The 25414-nt window shown below is 45.8% G+C and overlaps 1 protein-coding gene across 1 annotated transcript in view; it reads right to left on the reverse strand.

The window, feature by feature from the left end:
- MAPK13 (mitogen-activated protein kinase 13) overlaps nt 1–18366 on the reverse strand; it is a 136548-nt gene extending 118182 nt beyond the window's left edge. The window contains exon 1 of the mRNA XM_069238757.1: nt 18018–18366. Coding sequence (XP_069094858.1) covers nt 18018–18136 — 119 coding nt within the window. The 5' untranslated portion in view covers nt 18137–18366. The remainder of the gene's footprint in view (nt 1–18017) is intronic.
- Nucleotides 18367–25414: the final 7048 nt, after the last annotated feature.

Consider the following 25414-nt stretch of genomic DNA (forward strand, 5'->3'; position numbering starts at 1 on the left):
CCAGCCCTACCGGCCTGTCTCCAACTTCGAAAACCTGCTCCAGCGACGCATCTGACAGGGACCAGCGACCTCTGAAGCCTCAGAGGACTGCCCTGGACTAAAGGACCAAGAAACTCCCGTGAACAGCGGCCCTGTTCAAAACCAGCTACTTCTTTGCAACAAAGAAGCAACTTTCAAAGACTGCACGTTTCCTGCCGGAAGCGTGAGACTTCACACTCTGCACCCGACACCCCCCGGCTCGACCTGCAGAAAACAATCACCACAGGGAGGACTCCCTGGTGACTGCAAGCCCGTGAGTAACCAGAGACGACCCCCCTGAGCTCCCACAGCGACGCCTGCAGAGAGAATCCAGAGGCTCCCCCTGACCGCGACTGCTTGTAACAAGGGACCCGACGCCTGGAACCAACACTGCACCCGCAGCCCCCAGGACCTGAAGGAACCCAACTTCGACGCAGGAGTGACCCCCAGGCAACCCTCTGCCTAGCCCAGGTGGGGGCTGCCCCAAGGAGCCCCTTCTGTGCCTGCCTGCACCGCTAAAGTGACCCACGGGTCCCTCCATTGTTTCCTACCTGAAACCCGACACCTGCTTTGCTCACTGCACCCGGCCGCCTCTGTGCCGCTGAGGGTGTACTTTGTGTGCCTTCTCGTGTCCCCCACTGCTCTACAAAACCCCCCTGGTCTGCCCCCCCCGAGGACGCAGGTACTTACCTGCTGGCAGACTGGAACCGGAGCACCCCTGTTCCCCATAGGCGCCTATGTGTTTTGGGCACCTCTTTGACCTCTGCACCTGACCGGCCCTGAGCTGCTGGTGTGGTAACTTTGGGGTTGCCTTGAACCCCCAACGGTGGGCTGCCTATGCCCCAAACTTGAGACTTGTAAGTGTATAACTTACCTCCAAAACTAACCTTTACTTACCTCCCCCAGGAACTGTTGATTTTTGCAGTGTCCACTTTGAAAATAGCTTATTGCCATTTTTACAAAGACTGTATGTGATATTGCTTTCATGCAAAGTTCCTAAAGTATCTGAGTGAAGTACCTTACATTTTAAAGTATTAACTGTAAATCTTGAACCTGTGATACTTAAAATAAACTAAGAAAATATATTTTCCAATATAAAAACCTATTGGCCTGGAATAAGTCTGAGTGTGTGTTCCTCATTTATTGCTTGTGTGTGTACAACAAATGCTTAACACTACCCTCTGATAAGCCTACTGCTCGACCACACTACCACAAAATAGAGCATTAGAATTATCTACTTTTGCCACTATCTTACCTCTAAGGGGAACCCTTGGACTCTGTGCACACTATTTCTTACTTTGAAACAGTATATACAGAGCCAACTTCCTACACTTCTCCAAAATGGAATAAGGATTTACCCACTGTGTCAGTTTAAGAGTTGATGATTAGGTCAGTGTCCCACAGGGTACCTAGACTTTAGTCTTGTTTTGATGCACAAAATCTCACTGAAGGAGAAGTGAGGGGCAGATGAAGTCAATTCTTATCACGAGGTGGGGAAGAACTAGTACTAGGTTTTATGTCTTACAACTGTTGAATTTTAGAGGGTCTTAACTTATCCACGTTTAATTTGATCTTAGGTCAGTTGAGATGTCTCTGATTTGAATCCCAGTCTTCGATTTAAAGGTTTAATTGCATGCCATCTGCATAAAAGTAGAACAGGCGTTTCTGGGAGAAATGTTGGTCCAGGAAAGGTTTGCAAAAAATGTTCAAGAGTATGAGTGACATTAGCGAACCAGAAGTTACCCCACAGGTCACTAGGTAAGAGGGAGGTAAACTCTCCAGATCTTACTTGTTAAGACATGCCTGTAATGAAGGATTTGAATCACACTTGCCAATATAGCACAATGCAGTGACATTGTGAACACAGTATAATACACTAGTCAGATTCATCAGCATCACTGTTATAGTTGTCTTTGTTCAGGTGTCAGTTGTCAGCATCAGGACTGTATGCTAGGGCTAAAAGTAATTATGTGATTGCATCTTCATCTGAGTGGGTATTAACATGTTGTTGGGTCTGTACCTCCACCGAGGATGAATGTCCTTCCTGAGTTGAATTGTCTAGTCTAAGTAATGCACTATGGTTATTAAACGACCACCAGAGCACTCTCACATCCAGCCACTTCTCCTACAGGCCCACCAGTGCTTCCCACGGACCCCACCAAGATTATGACCAGGCGATGGATGATCTTATCTTGTGTGGTGTTGGTCTTCTCCTGTCTACACTTTTACATGGGGCATACTCACATTAAAATGGATTCTTCCAGCGGAGTTGACTCACCAATGATGCGCTCTTCTCACCATAACTTCAGTCACAGTGCTCCCACCCTCTACCTAGCCTTTGGTAATGGGGTACTGTACAGTGGCAGAATGTTTTCTTTCCCCACATCTATACATCACTGACCATTTTTCTAGTGGTTTACAATAGCACTAAAGAAAGCACCAAGACAAGATTGCGGTACACCATAAGGCACTAATTCAGCAGCGTTTGTATTCCCGTTCGAAATAAAGGAGCTAAATCACCCAGCAACCCCTGACATTGTATGGTTCTTGAAGTCTGGACTCCAAGAATCCACCATGTTAAATGGCACCAAAAGATCCAAGTGAAAGGATCTTTTTCGTGTCCATTACCTGCAAACCAGAGCTGTCCGTCCCTGTCATTAATCAAGGTAGATTCCATCCTGTGTCAAGAAGGATTCTTCACTGAGGCGACACCCTATTGAAGCACCCTTTCTAAATCCTCCTTGAAAGTCACAATCTGTAACCTCCAACATAAATGAGATTTACTTTGTGCCCTCTTTCGATTGTGCAAGCAATACTCTGCCATAGACAATGGATGACAGAAACACAACACAACAAAGAGATGTTTTTCGAACCAAGAGCCACAGCCTTCAAAAATGAAAAAAAGACTGCTTGAGGAATACTTCAAGGACTCCAACTATCAAAATGGAAACAAATGTTCACGTGAATACTGGTAAAATTCTAAGATCCCTGAAATCTTCAGGTGTAGATTTCACATGAAATCACCAGAATCTAATAATATGTCATCAGGATAATTTTCTGCAAGTTGCTCAAATAGCAGTTGTGTCAAAGTTGTTTTCTCTAGTCTATAAAGTCTGATGTACATAAGTGTATATCAGAATAATAACAGAGAAGAGAACGGTTTACTTTAACCAGCATGAAATCATCTGCAGTATGTTTATTCAAGGATATTTCTAGGTACAGGTTCTAGGGCAAATGGTTATTCCTTCAGAACTTAGGTCTACATCTTTCCCCTTTCTTCACCTTCACATCAAAGTAAACGTTGCTTAACTGAAGTAGCTCGATCATCCAGGTTCCTAGAAATAATAAAATGCATCGAAAGGCCAGCATTGTTATAAACTCAGAATCAATAAAAAAATTATTCAGGCCTGCAATACTTCCCCTTAGGCAAGTAACAATGAATGAATAGTTTATTATGTAGTTACTTAAAACCATAACAAAAGCTCAAAATATATACAAGTAAAAAGTAGCACCATACAAATTCAGAATATGCAGAATAAAAGCTATAACATTAGCACATGAGAGAGCTCAACAGAGAAAAAAGAGCAAAGAAAAACACAAAATACACGACAGTGATTAAAAGAGTAACAGCAGGCATTACGTAGTAATGATGTCCAGGTAAGTTAACGAAAGGCGCAATTTAAAGTGCAAGAGACCCCTAGGTTAAGATAGGTTGCACCCTCAACGATTACAAGACCAGCTGTTAAAACCAGAGTCTTTAATTAAGAGCAGGGACGTGATAAGAGTGCCGTCAAGTAAAATAGGAAGCAGGTGTCAAAGAGATCATGATGACTGAACAATATCCTACAGTGCAGAGTGTAACAATACTATTTAACCCCTTCCCCGCCACGGACGTAATGGTTACGTCCATGGCAGCGCCCGTGTGGTGCCATGGACGTAACCATTACGTCCTGAATGCTGCCCTCGGGAGAAGCGCTAGAGCTCCTCCCGAGGGCCGCCCCCCCACCCCCCTAGGTCAGGGCTGACAGGGGAATCCCTTCCCCTTCAACCCCCGACCCCCCCCCCACCCCCCCTGTGACGTCAGCGCGCGAGCGCGCGCTGACAATCACACAACCTCCCTCATCGCGCTGGAAGCAGAGCTTCCAGCGCGATCGAAAGAGAAATGCTCAGCATTTCTCTTTCGATCACGTGGGGGAGGCCCGGAGGGGCTTCAAAGGGAAGGAAATGTATTTCCTTCCCTTTGTAGTCTCTCCGAGGGTTTCAAAAGCCGGATTGCTTGCAATCCGGCTTTTGAAACCACACTAGACACCAGGGAGGGGGGGGTGAGGGGGGCAAATTTATTTTAGGCCATTTCTGCCCCCCCTGGGGGCAGATCGGCCTATTGGTATTAGGCCGATCTGCCCACAGGGGGGGCAGAAACCTCTAGGCGCCTGGGCAAAAAAAAATTTGTGTGTTTTTTTTTTTTGTTTGTTTGTTTTTTTAGAGATGGGGAGCGACGCATTAGGCAAGGGTAAATTGCAAATTGTATTTAGACCATTTCTGCCCCCCTTGGGGGCAGATTGGCCGATTGTAGGTCAATCTGCCCCCAAGGGGGGAAGAAACCACTAGGCACCGGGGATTTTTTTTTTGGCACCATTGTCACGCAAGGGGGGCGACCCCATAGGCCCGGGGGGCAGGGGGGTTGGGGGACAAATTTATTTTAGGTCATTTCTGCCCCCCCTTGGCCCGGCTGAGCTAGAGGCCAAAATCCACAGGTAGGCACTGTTTTCTATGAAAAAATGTGATGTGTCCACGTTGTGTTTTGGGCCATTTCCTGTCGCGGGCGCTAGGCCTACCCACACCAGTGAGGTATCATTTTTATCGGGAGACTTGGGGGAACGCTAGGTGGAAGGAAATTTGTGGCTCCTCTCAGATTCCAGAACTTTCTGTCACTGAAATGTGAGGAAAACATGTTTTTTAGCCAAATTTTGAGGTTTGCAAAGGATTCTGGGTAACAGAACCTGGTCAGAGCCCCACAATTCACCCCATCTTGGATTCCCCTGGGTTTCTAGTTTTCAAAAATGCGCTGGTTTGCTAGGTTTCCCCAGGTGCCGGCTGAGCTAGAGGCCAAAATCCACAGGTAGGCCCTGTTTTCTATGAAAAAATGTGATGTGTCCAGGTTGTGTTTTGGGCCATTTCCTGTCGCGGGCGCTATGCCTACCCACACAAGTGAGGTATCATTTTTATCGGGAGACTTGGGGGAACGCTGGGTGGAAGGAAATTTGTGGCTCCTCTTAGATTCCAGAACTTTCTGTCACCGAAATGTGAGGAACATGTGTTTTTTTAGCCAAATTTTGAGGTTTGCAAAGGATTCTGGGTAACAGAACCTGGTCCGAGCCCCGCAAGTCACCCCTCCTTGGATTCCCCTAGGTCTCTAGTTTTCAGAAAGGCACAGGTTTGGTAGGTTTCCCTAGGTGCCGGCTGAGCTAGAGGCCAAAATCTACGGGTAGGCACTTCGCAAAAAACACTTCTGTTTTTTTCCAAAATTTAGGATGTGTCCACGTTGCGCTTTGGGGTGTTTCCTGTCCCCGGCACTAGGCCTACCCACACAAGTGAGGTATCATTTTTATCGGGAGACTTGGGGGAACGCTGGGTGGAAGGAAATTTGTGGCTCCTCTCAGATTCCAGAACTTTCGGGCACAGAAATGTGAGGAACATGTGTTTTTTTAGCCAAATTTTGAGGTTTGCAAAGGATTCTGGGTAACAGAACCTGGTCCGAGCCCCGCAAGTCACCCCTCCTTGGATTCCCCTAGGTCTCTAGTTTTCAGAAATGCACAGGTTTGGTAGGTTTCCCTAGGTGCCGGCTGAGCTAGAGGCCAAAATCTACAGGTAGGCACTTCGCAAAAAGCACCTCTGTTGTCTTCCAAAAATTTGGATGTGTCCACGTTGCGCTTTGGGGTGTTTCCTGTCGCCGGCGCTAGGCCTACCCACGCAAGTGAGGTATCATTTTTATCGGGAGACTTGGGGGAACGCTGGGTGAAAGGAAATTTTTGCCTCCTCTCAGATTCCAGAACTTTCTGCCACAGAAATGTGAGGAACATGTGTTTTTTTAGCCAAATTTTGAGGTTTGCAAAGGATTCGGGGTAACAGAACCTGGTCCGAGCCCCGCAAGTCACCCCTCCTTGGATTCCCCTAGGTCTCTAGTTTTCAGAAATGCACAGGTTTGGTAGGTTTCCCTAGGTGCCGGCTGAGCTAGAGGCCAAAATCTACAGGTAGGCACTTCGCAAAAAACACCTCTGTTTTCTTCCAAAAATTAGGATGTGTCCACGTTGCGCTTTGGGGCATTTCCTGTCGCGGGCGCTAGGCCTACCCACACAAGTGAGGTATCATTTTTATCGGGAGACTTGGGGGAACATAGATTAGCAAAACAAGTGTTATTGCCCCTTGTCTTTCTCTACATTTTTTCCTTCCAAATATAGGAGAGTGTGTAAAAAAGACATCTATTTGAGAAAAGCCCTGTAATTCACATGCTAGTATGGTCACCCCGGAATTCAGAGATGTGCAAATAACCACTGCTCCTCAACACCTTATCTTGTGCCCTTTTTGGAAATACAAAAGGTTTTCTTGATAGCAATTTTTTACTCTTTATATTTCAGCAAATGAATTGCTGTATACCCGGTATAGAATGAAAACGCACGTCAGGGTGCAGCTCATTTATTGGCTCTGGGTTCCTCGGGTTCTTGATGAACATACAAGCCCTATATATCCCCGCAACCAGAGGAGTCCAGCAGACGTAACGGTATATTGCTTTCGATAATCTGACATTGCAGGGAAAAGTTACAGAGTAAAACGTAGAGAAACATTTATGTTTTTTTCACCTCAATTTCAATATTTTTCTTTTTCAGTTGTTATTTTCTGTAGGAAACCCTTGTAGGATCTACACAAATGACCCCTTGCTGAATTCAGAATTTTGTCTACGTTTCAGAAATGTTTAGGTTTCTGGGATCCAGCATTGGTTTCATGCCCATTTCTGTCACTGACTGGAAGGAGGCTGAAAGCACAAAAAAATTGCAAAAATGGGGTATGTCCCAGAAAAATGCCAAAATTGTGTTGAAAAATTGGGTTGTCTGATTCAAGTCTGCCTGTTCCTGAAAGCTGGGAAGCTGCTGAGTTTAGCACCGCAAACCCTTTGTTGATGCCATTTTCAGGGGAAAAACCACAAGCCTTCTTCTGCAGCCACTTTTTCAATTTTTTTTTAAAAAAACAAAATTTTCCCTGTATTTTGGCCAATTTCTTGGCCTCTTTCAGGGGAACCCACAAAGTCTGGGTACCTCCAGAATCCCTAGGATGTTGGAAAAAAAGGACGCAAATTTGGCTTGGTTAGCTTATGTGGACAAAAAGTTATGCGGGCCTAAGCGCGAACTGCCCCAAATAGGCAAAAAAAGGCCTGGCACAGGAGGGGGAAAAGGCCTGGCAGCGAAGGGGTTAAGATCATGCATGCGCTGAGAGTACAATACTGCAAGCAATATCTTGCTACTGGTACCTGAGGTCAAAAGGCAATAGGACGTTAAAAACTGACATACATGGCAATACTGCAAGCAAAATCCTGCGGGCATAAGCCCCCTCAAATATACGCCTAGTTGTACAACGGGTCAGAAAGGAAATAAGGGAATAAATCTGACATACATGGGAAGGCATACCACCCTTCAGTGAATTTAAACTGGCACGGTAGTGTCATACCGTCCAGCCATGACCATAAATCTGCTAATCTGGGCCAGGTCTTTTGCAGCCACTGCTGAGTAAATAAATGTCATGACCTCATTGCAGGGTCTTATTCCATTGTGTAAAAAAAACAGATCTGAGATAAATCCATTTCTGAGCATGCAATGCGGGTAAGCAACATAGCACATGGATGGCAGTTTCTGGCGAGGGGGCACATAGATGACAATTTTTGATTGCTTTGGGATTTTTTTTACAATGTGTCCGATATTAGTTTATGGGCAAGGTTAATAGCCGTAGGCAAGTAACAACATTAGAAACTAACTCAGAGGACTCAGGAGTATGGAATACTGGCATTGCAATATTCTTGTAAACTCCTTCTTCTGCCAGTCAAAATATGATGCAGCTTAACCTATACATTGAATAACTCACCCACTTGTTTATTTTGATTCTTGTTGTTAGATACTGGTCTAACACGAATCTGCATCTACTTTTGAAGTTGCTATCTTACTTTGCATTTTTACATTTAATTTTGTAACGTCTGCTTACGTGTCACCATCAGGGATAGTCAGTCTTGGTATCATCTGACAAATGTAACTTTTAAAATAGCTTTCTGGGCAGATCTGGGGCATTTTATTAATTTCACCGTAAGGATCAATTAGTTTAGCATAAAGCTCCTGGTGGGGTAGATATGTTGATGTCCTCCTGGTTGTGTGAAGCCACTAAGTTTGTAGAATATTCCATAGGTACTAGTGGTAGTAGTGCTGTCTAGAATTCACCTTGCTTGTCACCCATTCTGCTCCTCCAGTTCCCCTTCCAGTGTTGCATCCTCTGTAAAGTTAAGGATAACTGTCTGCTATCAATCATCATCATCTAATGATCAGTAGGAACATATCCTTTGTTGCACTGTGTCTGGATATATCATCTGCCATATTACAATCTCCTTAGGCTATTATGGGATCACAATATGGGGGACAGGATACCAATCACGTTTGTAACGGAGTAACCCCCTCTATATCAGGCTCCATATCTCAAACATCCACCAGGACAGTGATATACAATTGTTGGTAATTGATGTAGTGGAAAACTCGATGAGAGGATCCAATGTGGAAAATCTGATGAAGAATCAGTGGATTTCAGAAGTGAACACTGTCAAAGGTGGTTTGAATGTGGCAGTTGAGTGGCATTCTCTATCTGTTTTTAGAAGAAAACGTCTTGATATGTGTATATTGAGACGTTTGTGCCTTTCATGGAACATAAGATCTATAGATGTCTGTAATGATGAGGATTCATGATGGTCAGAGTGACCATATAGCTGTAACTTCTGGGGTTAGCGTGCACATTCCTGAACTGCTTTTCAATTGATGTGTGAGGTACAAAGTGGATAACTGTTACTCCTTTACCATAGCCATATTTTGGTTATGGTCTTCTTAGTTCCTCTTAAATTATCCGAGTATCACTTACAATGCCACTTTTTGTGTTCAAGTTGAATTTTGATTTGACTGCAAACGCTGCACTGAGATCTAGATGTTTTACTGACTTGGTCACACTAAAATGGAGGCTGCATTAAATATTGGTAGAATTTTTCTCATTTGATTGCACTTTAGCATTAGGAGTTTAAGTGTAGAAGAGGTTTCTAATATGATCTCTGTGCAGGTCCACTACTTCAGGTAGCAATGTGGATGTGCACTGTGCATATTCTGATGTAGAGTTGCTTGTCTACGTAACCATGCGCTTGGAGCGTTCATACATTACTGTTCTTGATTACCCTTTATTGTTTTGACTCTCAGGAAATAGCAGGCTAGCACAGAACATTTGCCCAGGTCTTCAGGGGTTAGGCCCTCCTTTAAGTTCCAAAGAGTTCAGGATGGTAGAGTATGGAGGACAGGATCATAGAAGATAGACTAGTTCCCTTTTCCATATTGTGGGCAGGACTTCTAGGGCCTTATGGTTCAGTGTATAAAGTGCAAGTACTGGGTCAGTGCCTGGCAACATTTCCCACTTATTGTGACTTACTTTGTTTCCATCAGTTGGAATTTGAGATCCATCACTGTTTGCTATTTTTACCCTTTTCTGTTCCTCATCTCTGCTTGTCCTGTGAGACACTTGGTCTTAAGCATCTGTTTTCTGCTTATCCTTTTGTGCCTGCTAGGTTTTATTGCTCCCTTACCTCTGTATACTCTGAATCCAGAAGTATACTACTGCTCTCTGTATCAGCAGCACCTCCATAGTATTTGAGAGAAATCCTGCAGTAACCTATGAAACCACGCTGCCTACCTCCATTTTGGAAGTCCCAGATCCTATCCTTGGCCATTTGGCTCCAGCCCTGATTCCTTTCAGGATTGGGCCTAGTCACAGTATGCCCTTGCTGAGCGAAAGGTAAGTTATAAACACCAGAGGTGTGATATTTCAGTGTTTTCTAATTTACAAAGCCTCAAAGGGTTTCTTTCTTTCTTTCTCTATCTCTCTCTCATATCAAAGCAGTGGTTCTGAGATGGTCTTAGGGTGCTGTTGGAAGCATTCTGAACTTGGTGTTTTCCCCCATTTTTCACCCAGGTTCCTAACACACATTATTATTCAGTACATTGTTTTAAACATGTGGACGACTGGGATTGACAACTATATTACTTTTGAGGAATTACATTATTATCCCTAAACTCTGAATATCGGGTATATTCATCTAGGGAAATTACAATATTATGCTTAATTTCTGGCAGTTACAGTGTGTATGTGGTGGAAACAGTTATGAAATAGGTTTCACTTTCGGTTAATGTAAAGAGAGACTTAACCCACACATTAAATGTTTGCCATCCATGACTAAAGTTGATTATTGTTTGATATAAGGAAAAACGTTTGACAGTTATCCGCACCTACTATGAGTGGGAACAACTATAATTGTATGCAAAAGGACAAAATTACATGTATAATTCATGACTAGTGATTGTACGTCATTTCTGCAGAATCTTAGTTTCGGTTGAAACTGAAGAAACACTGTGATGTTTAAGTTAATCTTGTTTACCATAGTGTCAGAAAAGATAATCATCAGAAATGGTAAATTGCCCTGAGTAGGGTCTTGAGTACACCTAGAGCTGGAAGACCGAAAAGTCAATGTGCGCTCTGCTGTTAATGAAAGCTGTATTAAAAGGACCTTTGATTAAAGTAGCATATATAATTCAGACAGCAGGAAGTTCACATACATCTTGTTGTGTACTTTGTTATTGCATGTATGTCTGCTGTTAATGATAGCTGTATTACAAGGACTTTTGATTAGAGTCGCGTGTCCTCAGAGAGCAGGAAGTTCACATACATCTGCTTGTGATGCACTTCGTTATTGCATCCATGTCTGTGGATAGTGTTGTTTTGTTAGTTACTATGTATATATGATAGATTTTGGCCCCATGTCGATTCAAATGTAAGTGAGTTTTTATCTGTGACTAGAGAATGAAGAATTGATTTAAATAAAATGCATCTGAATATTTTTGCAATTGATTTTAAGGACTTACTTTCTGCATCATATATATTGGTAATATAGTTTTGAGTTGGAAAATATTTTCACTAATAAAAACCACTGTTGTAGTATATTTAACAAACCTAAATGGTTAACCTGGGAAGACTTTCTATGTTTATTGTCTGGTCCAGACTCCTGACTCCTAGGGGAGAACTGCAAAGTTATTTTGGCTTTTTAAGCATTGTGACTATATCACTGCATCTTGGTTTGGTGACATGTCACCAGTTTTGAGCTCCTGCACCTAATGAGACCACCTGTCTTGACCCTGCTACTATAAGGAGCCAGAGTAAATGCCTCCCCTCATTCCCAGAGTCCGGTATTGCAGTTGGGAGCTATGTCCTGCTGCCTTTTTTGGTGGAAACTGCACCCAGGCAGTGCAGGCATCACAGAAGAGATCTTAAAACATGCATCGTAAGAACCTTGCACTTCTGTTCCCTGAACTGTACACAGCTAACCACAGACATCAACTCTTCCTATGAAGTTGGTGTACCCACAGACAACAATGCATGTCGGAGGTTCAGCATTCAGGCTTCACTCAATCATCAAAGTATCTTAAAGAAGATTAAGGTGCACTCAGCAATGCAGAGCTATGGGCACATGGGAATCATATGGTTAGTGGCATATCAGTGTTCAGGGTGCACCCCAAGGTAGAAGGCTGGTTCTCTATGTAATGTGCAAAGCTCGGTACACTGTGCAGGGAGTCCAGGCAACCACACGTTGGTTTACAGGGGTGAAAATGAAACCACCTGATGCTCTAATTTTTATGATAGCTTACTCGAGCAGTTAGGCCAATCCTGGGGAAGTGCAATGCATTTGTTATACTCACAGTATCAATATTGCAACCCACACAATCAAAGGAATAACTTGAGACCAATTTATAAAAATACTTTAGATTTTTATTTACATTTTACAACCAAGATCACCAGAATTGGGTAAGTACTTTTGGAGATAAGAATTTGTGAAGTTTAATGAAAAAAATAGTCTGTTGTGTGTAATTACGCACCATAGGAATAAATGGAGGATCACCTATATATAAAAATCAAACAGTTGGTTTACCAGTTCTTCCTTTCCAGGTTGGTCCAGGTCATCTGTGGGAACACTGTAACAGCTGGAGAAGTTCAGGCAACTCCTGGTTCTGGCAGGAGCAGATCTCTGGAGCTAATGCAGGGCCACTGCGAGGGACCACTTGGAAAAGCACTGCACAGGTTAGTTTAACAGTGAATCCTGGGGGTCCCCTTGGAGTGTCGAGGTTGCAAGTGGTTGGGGACCCTTAGAGCACAGTCGGTTCTTCAGGGCAAGGCACAGGGTGGCCGGGTGTAGAGCGAATCGGTGTGCGAGGAGCTGTGTGCAAGGATACCCTCAGGAGCAGGACGTAAGTTGGTTCAAGGGGCGTTTACAGGACAACGGAGGCACTCTGGCAGGAGGTCTGGGTTGCTTCTGAAGTTCCTCGACTGGGACTTCCTCCTAGTCCTTTTGCAGCCCCGGGCGGGCTGTTTTTCTTGATGTCCAACGTGGGCTGGCCAGTACCCCTGGTATTGGCATGGTTTGGCTGCTGGAGGTCAAGGTGCCACCAAACCTGGCCCACTGGCAGGGTTTTCTCCTCTCAGTTGTCGGATTGTGGTTTGGTCTGGCTGCAGCATCCTGTTCTGGAGTTAGTGGCTGGTCAGTGAAGTGACCATCATTGGCTTGTTGGTGTCTTTGGGTTGTAGAGTGGTACCTCCACTTTGGAGGGAGTTCTCTGGCAATTGGTGAAGCCTGGAGGTCCTATGGGATTTTTGTAGAGTTGCCCCTCAGCGGAGATTGTCGGGTCATGGACACAGCAGGCAGGGTTTGCTGTCTTTTCTTTGATGCAGCAAGATCCACAGTTTTCGTGCTTCGGATCTTCTTTTTGCTGGTCTTCTTCTGCCCGTCAAATTTGATTTTCTGGTTTAGGGATACCCACTAAATTCTGCATTTAGTGGCCATTTTAGAAGAACACGGTAGTGACCAATGGGCCATCTACCTTAGGGTGGCTACACCCAATAAGTGACCACTTCCTACACCTGATTGGCTATTTTCCTTCCATCTAAGATGGAGGAAAATGAAATGGAGTGTCCACCTCGCAGGCAACACCTTAGGGTTGGTGCATGCCAGGTGGGGCCACTCCTCCTACCCTTTATGTATTTTCCTGCTGTTGCTCCCGCTAAAAGTGGGGGTTTGCAACAGGACGGCCATCAGCTGCTAGCAGCAGATCCGGGGGTCAAATTTCTAAGGCGGTAAGCCCTTTGAAGCTCACCACCAGGGCAGTGCACATTCCTGAGGAAGGGGTGTTAGCACCTCAACCCAGGAAAGGCTTTTTCTGAAACCCAGAGAGAAGAATCTCTCACCCCAAGGTTGTAGATTGGCTGTCTGGTGGTGGCAGGCTGTGTAGAACCAGTCAGCGACCATGCCAAGGTAGTTAACGTGTAAGGGGCACCTCTAAGGTCCAATACTGCACCAGTTTAGATTTATCATTCTGAGTTGTTTGATACCAAACAACCCACGTTTCAGAATGGCCATTATGTAGCTGCAAACCTTGTGTTGACCAGTGTCAAGTACATTTATTAAAATGGCTATTCTGTCCACTCACTATGTCCAAGGTTTTTTAAGGACATAGTGGAGGCATATTGCTCATGCAGCTACGCTCTCACATACAGTATGGTGCACCCTGCCTTCGGGCCAGAAGGCCTTATGGGGGGGTGCCTTACCCATATTGTATGCAGTGTGTAGTTGGCAGGGCACACAGGCAGTGTGCCATGTCAGGTTTACTTTTTAGGTTTGCATCAGGGCACTCAGCCTGCAATGGTAGTGCTGGGTGTACTTGTTTGCATGGCACTAGAGGGTGGCACAATCAGTGCTGCTGCCTTCAGGGGCCTACCCTTAGCATCTCCTGACCTGGGCATCTAAGTGCCATTTACTAGGGACTTATAGTGGCAGCTAAAAGTGTCTCCAATTGTGCAAAGACATCACAACAGTGTTAGGGAAAGAGCACTGGCCCAGGGAACCCAAATAGCAGGGGCCCTGGGCACTACAATTTCTAGGCTGCATCATACATCAGGCAAAAAGCGGGGGATAAACATGTCAAAAAGAGGCCTATCCTCACAAAATGTGCATTCAGCAAAGCAGAGCAGTAGGCACATGGGCATCATTTGGATAGTGGCATAGCAGTGTTAAGAGTGCAAGCCAATGTAACGGACACTAGCGTACTTGAAGATGAAGTGTAAGAAAGGGGTGTCCCACCAACATTGGTGTGTTTGAAAATGAGGGCTGTAAGCAACACTGTGAGTCATGGTGGCTTGCGTGGCTGTGCTGGACAGCGATGGGGTTGAGGCACAAGACTGTCAGGCTGACATTGGATGCTTGCAGCCGATAATCTTAGATCAGGCTAAACAAGCCATGTTTTGTATTCACATGGCTGCCAACCTTCTCTTCTACGTCAGATCGAGCAGCAGGAAAGTCTTTTCCTTGGCATACAGTACTTTCTGCTCAAAGGAAGGTAGTCAATTTTTTTGCCTACGGTCCTACTGTTTCTCTACACAAATATGAACAGTTCCCTGAACTAAAAAGTGAGCACTAAATAAACCAAAGGGTCAGCTAATATCAAGCACTGGTAGCCCAAGCTGGTGTATAAGAAGTGCAGTCCTTGGCCTTGCCATTGGCCATCTCATTGTTCAGGCTCTCGTCAGGCTACAGGCTGACCTGCTGGACCTTGATTGATCCAAGTCCATTAAGCACACACGACCTTTCCTACTCCTCTTCACAGGATCTGAATTCAAAACCAGTTAGTTTCACTTTTCGTTACAAAGAATACTATAGGGAGGGGCGAAGCAAAGGAGCACAATAGGCACATGCAAGGAGAAGGGGAGGCATAAGCATTGCCTACCTCTAAACTCTATGGAGCATGCTACAAACTTATGGGCTTCCCACAGTTAGGGGTAGGAAGGGGCAGCCATAGGTACCCTGCTTCTGAGGTACCCCAAAACTATCACACACTTAAATACTATGTGAGGGGACTCGGGACTCTACCAGGATAAAACCAGTAGACCGTCTTCCAACTGGGTTTAAGTAAAGGAGCCAGTCGTTTTAAAAGGGTCACCAGCTGGCGGGGTGTCTTTACTCCCCAAGAGTCTAGCACCAAAAGACAAAAAGAGCATATTGGAGCTGCCAGAATGAGAAAGTGAAGAGCAAGCTGCCACAGAACACAGCACCAGGGACTTAAAACCTCAGAGGGGGGCATATGTGCTTCGAGGGCTGTATGATGGCTGTCAGCCCTAAAAATCAGCTCCCTGGTTTGCAGCCCACTAGAAAATGACTGAATGTCCATACCAGCTCTGAAGGGTGGAAACCCACCGGCAATAAAAAAAAATTGCATGACATGACAATATCCTACATATTACTGTCAATAAGCGGATGGTAGGCAAATATAGTATAGTTTATTGGCTTCATACCAAGGCTCTGTGGTTACGCAACATCTTGCGCGTCTGTGATAATGTGTGACACAGAAATATTCTGTGTTCGTGACATTGTGTGGTTCGACAGCATCCCAAACTTTGATCAGACAGTTCTGTGACATGCCAGTATTCTGTAGATTTATGGAGCAACTCGCATTTGAATACCCAGCGGATGCAGTACCATTGCGCAGTTTTCAGAATAAGCTGTATCCAAACGCTGCACAGCATAGGAATATCCCGTGGAATTCAAGACAAAATTGTTTGGCTTGGAGATAACGTGGTAATAATTTTGACATACAAACATCCTTTCTATTCATGAGTCACGCACAAGATACTATTGCCATGAACATACATTACACGTTGGTGAAAATAGCCTTAGCATTCTTGTAAATGACAATTATGGAAGAATCTTGTACGTGCAGAAGAATACCGTCATAACAATACTGTAGCACTGATGCAATATCTAGTGGCATTCATGGCAAAGGGTTATGGTGTGTACAGAAATAATTTGTGGCTTGCAAATATGCTGCGGAATTGATTGCCACACCAAATAGTAGGACAACATTTTATGGAATTAACGGGAAATACTGTTCTGGCACTTGCGCCAAATCTCTGATGGGGAGCTGCATGACCACGGAAGGTGGCACCATGTATTACTGAGAAGAATTACAATGTGAAGTGCTGAAAAAATTATCTGGGACAATGAAGGACCCATTATCTTGTTGGGGGTAGTTCATGATTACTGTTGGGTGATTGAATACTGAATTTTGTGGAGGGTGCATTTTATATTAAATTCCATCGAGAGATTCGATTGTCTATCTTGGGATATTTTATTCAGATTTTCATTGCTTCGATTGATACTGCTGCACCCCATGCTATGTTCTTTCTAAATGAACGAAAAGGATGGGCTTGAGTGCAGGCAGCACACCACAGTGCCCTTTCAGGCAGGATCCTGGTTTGCAGGTTTTTGGTTCCTAATGGTTCCTTTACTGACTGATTAGAGCTGAAGATGGACTGAAGATCAAACAATGCTACTGGGGTCCTCCAACAGGAACATGTCAACTCTTGCCGTTGCAAAAGGATGCTACTCACCGACAATCGCTCACTACAGTAGAGGGAGTCGAGGCCCTGCACAATATAGCTAGAAAATTACAAAGCATCTCCTTGGTTGAGTTAGAGTCCCTGGCTTTTGGTGAAACAAACTGGTAAGAGTTAATTTGCTTCAAAGATCAGTGGCGTCCTGTCCCATGGGCCATGACAGCACCACCAACCTCAAACTAATGAACGCTCTATAAACCTTAGTAAGTGGTGCAAATTACAAGTAATCATATGTCATCGCTAAGATACCCTTCTGCTTAACAAATACACGTTATGCTGTCTTACTTTTTCCTTATGCCCACGCTGATGCGGGATTCAGCTATTTATCTGGCGTGGGGGTATGGCAAAAAGTATTTGAAAACTAATCTAAATTAGGCTGAAGTAAATCGAAAGCCCAATATTGGAGATTTATTCGTAAATGGTGAACACATATGCCTGCTGGATCCGAACAGAGAGTAATCTAGAAAGGAATGTTATTTCATAGCTGTGGGACAGGGATGGGTTAATATATATATATCACATATAAGTAACACCTGCTGCCGCCCAGGAAATATATTCTGTATTGTGAGGCTTGTTGTTTTGCTCTTACATATGTAGAAGCCTATACATGAGAGTTCGAAGGGTTTGGCGATGCCTCACATCGTATGATGCGCCATGTGTGCACCTTACTAGTTTAAGGGATTGGAGTGGGACTATCAAGTAGAAGGTTGGATTGCCAGGTTAAAAAGGGAATACTAAAAGAATCGCACAAACTGGTGTTTATTTATCATGTCCTGGCTCTGCCAGAAACGCTGATATGTTTATTCTGAGGAAGGGGCAACTCCAAGCCGATCTCTCCCCCAGTGTTGTGAAATGTGATCTTGGAGCTCCCTGCATCAACAGGAAGACGTGCAGATTGGAAACAGGAAGTGTTGGTGCGTCACCTGCATGTACCTGCCTGGACACGACACAAATAGAACACCTCTCAATATACTACTGACTACCGGGATGGCAGAGTTCACGCCTAGAAACCATAACGTCTGTACGTGCGCGCTGCCAACTCAATGAAAGTACATATTGAGAAGAATTACTTCCAAGACTCCCATATCCACCAGAGATCAACCACTTGGCCCGTGCGTTCTGAGGAGCTTCATATGATATCACTTCCCACAACGTTTGCCCTGCTCCTCTCCGCTGCACTGAGCTAGCTTATATAACCCAGGTAAAGAAAGCAAACACTCACTCACCAGACAGAACCGTAGGCTCCGCTGCCCACAGAGCACAGAGAGGCATACCGCTTGGGCAGCTCCCATACAGTCTTGTTCACCTCCTCCCGGTAAAAAGCCCTCCGTCTGGTGAAGCTCATCCCAGCACCTTGCTCCAGGAGCCCCGCTGGGTTTCCCGGAAAGAAGGTCCCCACGCGATGTCTTGTTTGTTTAGGTTGAAGCTTCAGGTTTTTTCCCAGTCAGACAAGAGGAAGTGCTGCTGACTGGCGCCTCTCTACCTGTCCCAGGTGTGTGCGCGTTGGGTCCCAGCTCCTCCTCTCCTGGCCCTCCTTCGAGGCAGGGCTCACATTTCACCGAGGCTTCGGTCCCTCCCCTTCAGACCCAGGGACGCTCGGCAGAGGATCACGTCTGTGGTGGATTTAAGAGGCACACGACACAGTTTACAAACAAGTTCTAAAGCGGAGCACTTACCCAAGAAAAGGTGACATGCCGCGGAACTAATAAAAGGCAGATTATTGTACAATAAGGTGAGTATTCAGACGTTTGAGGAAAGTCATGTGGAAAGTAATGAAACGTATTGACTGGGAAAATCCACCGGCGCAGTCTAGATCTGCGGAACATAGGTACATTTAAAATGTTGGCAGAACTGGAGAGAAGAAGCTTGATGTGGAATACAAGCTAAACTAAACATCTGGAAAACCAATAGATCTAGCATTGTCCGCCATCCTTTTGGCTTTGTCATTGTTTTTATTTTGATTCGATATTTGCAAAACGTTATTGTTAGGACAGCTGTTAGACCATCACCAGTCTAAAAAGGTATAGGCTAAAAGTAAAAATATTTTTTTGATCTAAAAAAACACGCCTTCCCGTAGTCGTCACTGGCATTTAAGGGAACTACTTTGTATGTTGATGTGCTCTTTCTGGAAGGACAGAGGGGGTCATTCTAACCCTGGCGGTCGTCGACCGCCAGGGCTAAAATGACGGGGGCACCGCCAACAGGCTGGCGGTGCCCCGCAGGGCATTCTGACCGCGGCGGGTCGGCCGCGGTCAGAAGTGGAAAACCGGCGGTCTCCCGCCGGTTTTCCGCTGCCCTTCTGAATCGCTCGCTGCGCCGCCATGGGGATTCAGACACCCCATACCGCCATCCTGTTCCTGGCGGTTCGCCCGCCAGGAACAGGATGGCGGTATGGGGTGTTGTGGGGCCCCTGGGGGCCCCTGCAGTGCCCATGCCAATGGCATGGGCACTGCAGGGGCCCCCGTAAGAGGGCCCCACAATGAATTTCACTGTCTGCATTGCAGACAGTGAAATTCGCGACGGGTGCCACTGCACCCGTCGCACCTTCCCACTCCGCCGGCTCCATTCGGAGCCGGCGTCCTCGTGGGAAGGTTGTTTTACACTGGGTTGGCGGGCGGCCTTTTGGCGGTCGCCCGCCAGCCCAGTGTAAAACCCAGAATACCCGCAGCGGTCTAATGACCGCGGTGCGGTATTCTGGAGGGGGGAACTCTGGCGGGCGGCCTCCGCCGCCCGCCAGGGTGAGAATCACCCCCAGAATGTTCTCACTTACAGTGAAGTTAACTAATGGCTGAAGTCGCTGAGCCATTGCTCCTGCTGTATGTTGTAGTGGACAGAAGAAAAATGTGAATGTCACAATAACAGACCAATGGATAAAGAGGACAGTTGGAAAGCCACTATAAGTTTTTCAAAGATAATTTTAGTAAAATCCACAGGTAATGCCTAAAAAGCTGTCATGTATCTGTCTGTCTTCTTGTTCAATGCTTTGAATTTGCTGCAGTTGAGAATGGAGAGCCAGTGGAGAGAGCAAAGATGATAGGAGATCCGGGTGTATCTGTTGAGACTAAGCAGTACACACTAGCCAAGAGTCTGGACCATGTTTTTTTGGAAATTAAGTGGTAAGTAAGGCATGGTTTTCCTAATTACTGAAAGAATATAGAAGCAAGATGAAGAACTGTAGGAAGTTGGCTCTGTATGTACTATTTCAAAGTAAGAAATAGCATGCACAGAGTCCAAGGGTTCCCCTTAGAGGTAAGATAGTGGCAAAAAGAGATAATTCTAATGCTCTATTTTGTGGTAGTGTGGTCGAGCAGTAGGCTTATCAGAGGGTAGTGTTAAGCATTTGTTGTACACACACAGGCAATAAATGAGGAACACACACTCAAAGACAATTCCAGGCCAATAGATTTTTATATAGAAACATATATTTTCTTAGTTTATTTTAAGAACCACAGGTTCAAGATTTACAAACAGTACTTTAAATGAAAGGTATTTCACTTAGGAACTTTAGGAACTTTGAATTTGCAAAATAGCATATACAGTTTTCACACAAATGGCAACAAGCTATTGTAAAACTGGACACTGCAATTTTCAACAGTTCCTGGGGGAGGTAAGTGTTTGTTAGTTTTGCAGGTAAGTAAACCACCTACAGGGTTCAAAGTTGGGTCCAAGGTAGCCCACCGTCGGGGGTTCAGGGCAACCCCAAAGTTAACACACCAGCAGCTCAGGGCCGGTAAGGTGCAGAGGTCAAAGTGGTGCCCAAAACACATAGGCTTCAATGGAGAAGGGGGTGCCCCGGTTCCAGTCTGCCAGCAGGTAAGTACCCGCGTCTTCGGAGGGCAGACCAGGGGGGTTTTGTAGGGCACCGGGGGGGACACAAGTCAGCACAAAAAGTAAACCCTCAACGGCACGGGGGCGGCCGGGTGCAGTGTGCAAACAAGCGTCGGGTTTGCAATGGAGTTCAATGGGAGACCAAGGGGTCTCTTCAGCGATGCAGATAGGCAAGGGGGGGGGGGTTCCTCGGGGTAGCCACCACCTGGGCAAGGGAGAGGGCCACCTGGGGTTCGCTCCTGCACTGGAGGTCGGATCCTTCAGGTCCTGGGTGCTGCGGGTGCAGTGTCCTTACCAGGCGTCGGGTCTTTGAAGCAGGCAGTCGCGGTCAGGGGGAGCCTCGGGATTCCCTCTGCAGGCGTTGCTGTGGGGGCTCAGGGGGTCAACTCTGGCTACTCACAGGCTCGCAGTCGCCAGGGAGTCTTCCCTGTAGTGTTTGTTCTCCACAAGTCGAGCCGGGGGCGTCAGGTGCAGAGTGCAAAGTTTCACGCTTCCGTCGGGAAACGTGTGTTCTTTCAAAGTTGCTTCTTTGTTGCAAAGATGCTTCTTTCTTGGAGCAGAGCCGCTGTCCTCGGAAGTTCTTGGTCCTTTTAGATGCAGGGTAGTTCTCTGAGGCTTCAGAGGTTGCTGGACCCTGTGGAACGCTTCGCTGGAGCAGTTCTTTTGAAGTGGAGAGACAGGCCGGTAGAGCTGGGGCCAAAGCAGTTGGTGTCTCTGTCTTCTCTGCAGGTTTTTCAGCTCAGCAGTCCTTCTTCGTCTTAGGTTGCAGGAATCTATCTTGCTGTGTTCTGGGAGCCCCTAAATACTCGATTTAGGGGTGTGTTTAGGTCGGGGGGGTTAGTAGCCAATGGCTACTAGCCCTGAGGGTGGCTACACCCTCTTTGTGCCTTCTCCTTGAGGAGAGGGGGGCACATCCCTAATCCTATTGGGGGAATCCTCCATCTGCAAGATGGAGGATTTCTAAAAGTCAGAGTCACCTCAGATCAGGACACCTTAGGGGCTGTCCTGACTGGCCAGTGACTCCTCTTTGTTTTTCTCATTATCTCCTCTGGCCTTGCCGCCAAAAGTGGGGCCGTGGCCGGATGGGGTGGGGAACACCACTAGCTGGAGTGCCCTGGGGTGCTGTAACAAAGGGGGTGAGCCTTTGAGGCTCACCACCAGGTGTTACAGTTCCTGCATGGGGAGGTGAGAAGCACCTCCACCCAGTACAGGCTTTGTTACTAGCCACCGAGTGACAAAGGCACTCTCCCCATGTGGCCAGCAACATGTCTGGTGTGTGGCAGGCTGCTAAAACTAGTCAGCCCACAATGGAAGTGGGTATGGTTTCAGGGGGCATCTCTAAGATGCCCTCTGGGGTGTATTTTACAATAAAATGTACACTGGCATCAGTGTGCATTTATTGTGCTGAGAAGTTTGATACCAAACTTCCCAGTTTTCAGTGTAGCCATTATGGTGCTGTGGAGTTCGTGCATGACAGACTCCCAGACCATATACTCTTATGGCTACCCTGCACTTACAATGTCTAAGGTTTTGCTTAGACACTGTAGGGGCATAGTGCCCATGCACTTATTCCCTCACCTATGGTATAGTGCACCCTGCCTTAGGGCTGTAAGGCCTGCTAGAGGGGTGACTTATCTATACCTATAGGCAGTGTGAGGTTGGCACGGCACCCTGAGGGGAGTGCCATGTCGACTTAGTCATTTTATCCCCACCAGCACACACAAGCTGGCAAGCAGTGTGTCTATGCTGAGTGAGGGGTCCCCAGGGTGGCATAAGACATACTGCAGCCCTTAGAGACCTTCCCTGGCATCAGGGCCCTTGGTACCAGTTACAAGGGACTTACCTGGATGCCAGGGTGTGCCAATTGTGGAAACAAAGGTACAGGTTAGGGAAAGAACACTGGTGCTGGGACCTGGTTAGCAGGCCTTAGCACACTTTCAAATCATAACTTGGCATCAGCAAAGGCAAAAAGTCAGGGGTAACCATGCCAAGGAGGCATTTCCTTACACAACCCCCCCCCCCCCCAAATGAAAGAGGATGAGACTAACCTTTCCCAAGAGAGTCTTCATTTTCTAAGTGGAAGAACCTGGAAAGGCCATCTGCATTGGCATGGGCAGTCCCAGGTCTGTGTTCCACTATAAAGTCCATTCCCTGTAGGGAGATGGACCACCTCAACAGATTTGGATTTTCACCTTTCATTTGCATTAGCCATCTGAGAGGTCTGTGGTCAGTCTGAACTACAAAGTGAGTACCAAAGAGGTATGGTCTCAGCTTCTTCAGGGACCAAACCACAGCAAAGGCCTCCCTCTCAATGGCACTCCAACGCTGCTCCCTGGGGAGTAACCTCCTGCTAATGAAAGCAACAGGCTGGTCAAGGCCATCATCATTTGTTTGGGACAAAACTGCCCCTATCCCATGTTCAGAGGCATCAGTCTGCACAATGAACTGCTTGGAGTAATCTGAAGCTTTGAGAACTGGTGCTGTGCACATTGCTTGTTTCAGGGTGTCACAGGCCTGTTGGCATTCTACAGTCCAGTTTACTTTCTTGGGCATTTTCTTGGAGGTAAGTTCTGTGAGGGGTGTCACTATGGATCCATATCCCTTCACAAACCTCCCGTAGTACCCAGTCAAGCCAAGGAATGCCCTGACTTGAGTCTGGGTTTTTGGAGCTGCCCAGTCCAGAATAGTCTGGATCTTAGGCTGGAGTGGCTGAACTTGGCCTCCACCTACAAGGTGTCCCAAGTAAACCACAGTTCCCTGCCCTATCTGGCATTTGGATGCCTTGATAGAGAGGCCTGCTGCTTGCAGGGCCTTCAAAACCTTCTTCAGGTGGACCAGGTGATCCTGCCAGCTGGAGCTAAAGATGCAATATCGTCAAGATAAGCTGCACTAAAGGACTCCAAGCCAGCAAGGACTTGATTCACCAACCTTTGGAAGGTGGCAGGGGCATTCTTTAAACCAAAGGGCATAACAGTAAACTGATAATGCCCATCAGGTGTGGAGAATGCTGTCTTTTCTTTTGTTCCTGGTGCCATTTTGATTTGCCAGTACCCTGCTGTCAAGTCAAAGGTACTTAAGTATTTGGCAGCACCTAGTTTGTCTATCAATTCATCTGCCCTTGGAATGGGATGGGCATCTGTCTTGGTGACAGAATTAAGTCCTCTGTAGTCCACACAAAACCTCATCTCTCTCTTTCCATCTTTGGTGTGAGGTTTGGGGACTAAGACCACTGGGCTAGCCCAGGGGCTGTCAGAGTGCTCAATGACTCCCAATTCCAGCATCTTGTGGACTTCCACCTTGATGCTTTCCTTAACTTGGTCAGACTGTCTGAAAATGTTGTTTTCTAAGATGCCCTCTGGGGTGTATTTTACAATACAATGTACACTGGCACACCAGACCATACTTTTTGTCCTCTTGAAAAATGTTTGTGAGTACCCGTGATCTAAATTATTTCAGTGCACACCTCAGCCCCCGTTTTATAACTGAAGTTGCTGCAGCAAAGAAATGATGCAAAAAATTAGAATGCACCTGGAGAACTACTTACTCCTTCCCAGAAAAAAATCCTTCTATACTATGGAACTGCGCAAACTAAAACCAATTATTATCAAGCCCAAATTGAACCTGCATTCATCCCCACAAGAGAGTCACTGAAATAGATAAAAGCTCACACAATCAAATAGTTTTCTTATACTCCAGTACTCCATATGCTAAGCTCTAAGCCAACCTTTTAGATTTCTTTCAAGCCGAAATTTATAAAATTGTCAATTAGCTTGTCTTTACTCCCCTACATTCTCGTCCCCAGCATCAAGCAGCACACACATCTCTACCTTATTCTGGTCAAAGTTAATGGCATTTCCTCAAGATCACCACTAGAGGATAGCCATTGTACCCTATGCAATGACTTTATAACACAGGTGTAGTATTCAAAGAATGGAAAAAAGCTATAGTTCTTCCTTTATTTAGAAAACCCCCTGCTGGCTTCTGTGTGTTGGCCATTTCTGCCATTTGCGTCTAAAATGATGGTAAGCAAAGCCAATCATCAACTCACTAATTTAATCAAGTACACAGATGTCCTTGATACTCACCAATTGTGCTTCCATTCTTCCTTCAGCACAGATACGGCCATAGTCATTGCTTTGAATGACGCCTTCATAATGCTAGGCACCTCTGGTGCAACCATCCTCATCTATAAGCCATCTCTGATATCATTTCCCACCAGATCCTTATCGACCGCCCTTCCCATACTGGACTGACTAACTTTGCCCTTATTTGGGTAGACTCTTTCCTGGACAATCGTCTCCAGACAGTATCTCTATACCCTTATCAATCTAACTTCAGAAAACTTCAGTGAAGATTCCCGCAGGGAGCAGCACTAAGCCTGACTCTCTTTAATGTATATGTCTGCACAATGGCAACCCTAATTCATTCTTTCGGACTGACCTTTTACACTTACACCAATGACACCCAGCTGACTTGTCTGTCTGGAGTGTGACCTTCAGATCCTTCTAGTGTAACTCAAGAAATGTATATGGTTGGTAGTCAGCTTAATGACCTGCAAATGAGCCAACCTTAATGCTCACTAGAAAGAAGTGATTTTTTTCTGCACACCGTCTGTTTGGACTTCAAGTTGGCCAGATGAGTTAGGTTCACCTCCCACTCTACTACCCACAGCCCATAACCTATGGGTTACATTTGATAGCTTGCCCTCCTTTTAAGGATCACATTGGCAAGCTTTCTTGTAAGGAAGGAAATGCCTCCTTGGCATAGTTACCCCCTGACATTTTGCCTTTGCTGA

This window comes from Pleurodeles waltl, chromosome 6, assembly GCF_031143425.1.
Source record: "Pleurodeles waltl isolate 20211129_DDA chromosome 6, aPleWal1.hap1.20221129, whole genome shotgun sequence".
Taxonomy (NCBI): domain Eukaryota; kingdom Metazoa; phylum Chordata; class Amphibia; order Caudata; family Salamandridae; genus Pleurodeles; species Pleurodeles waltl.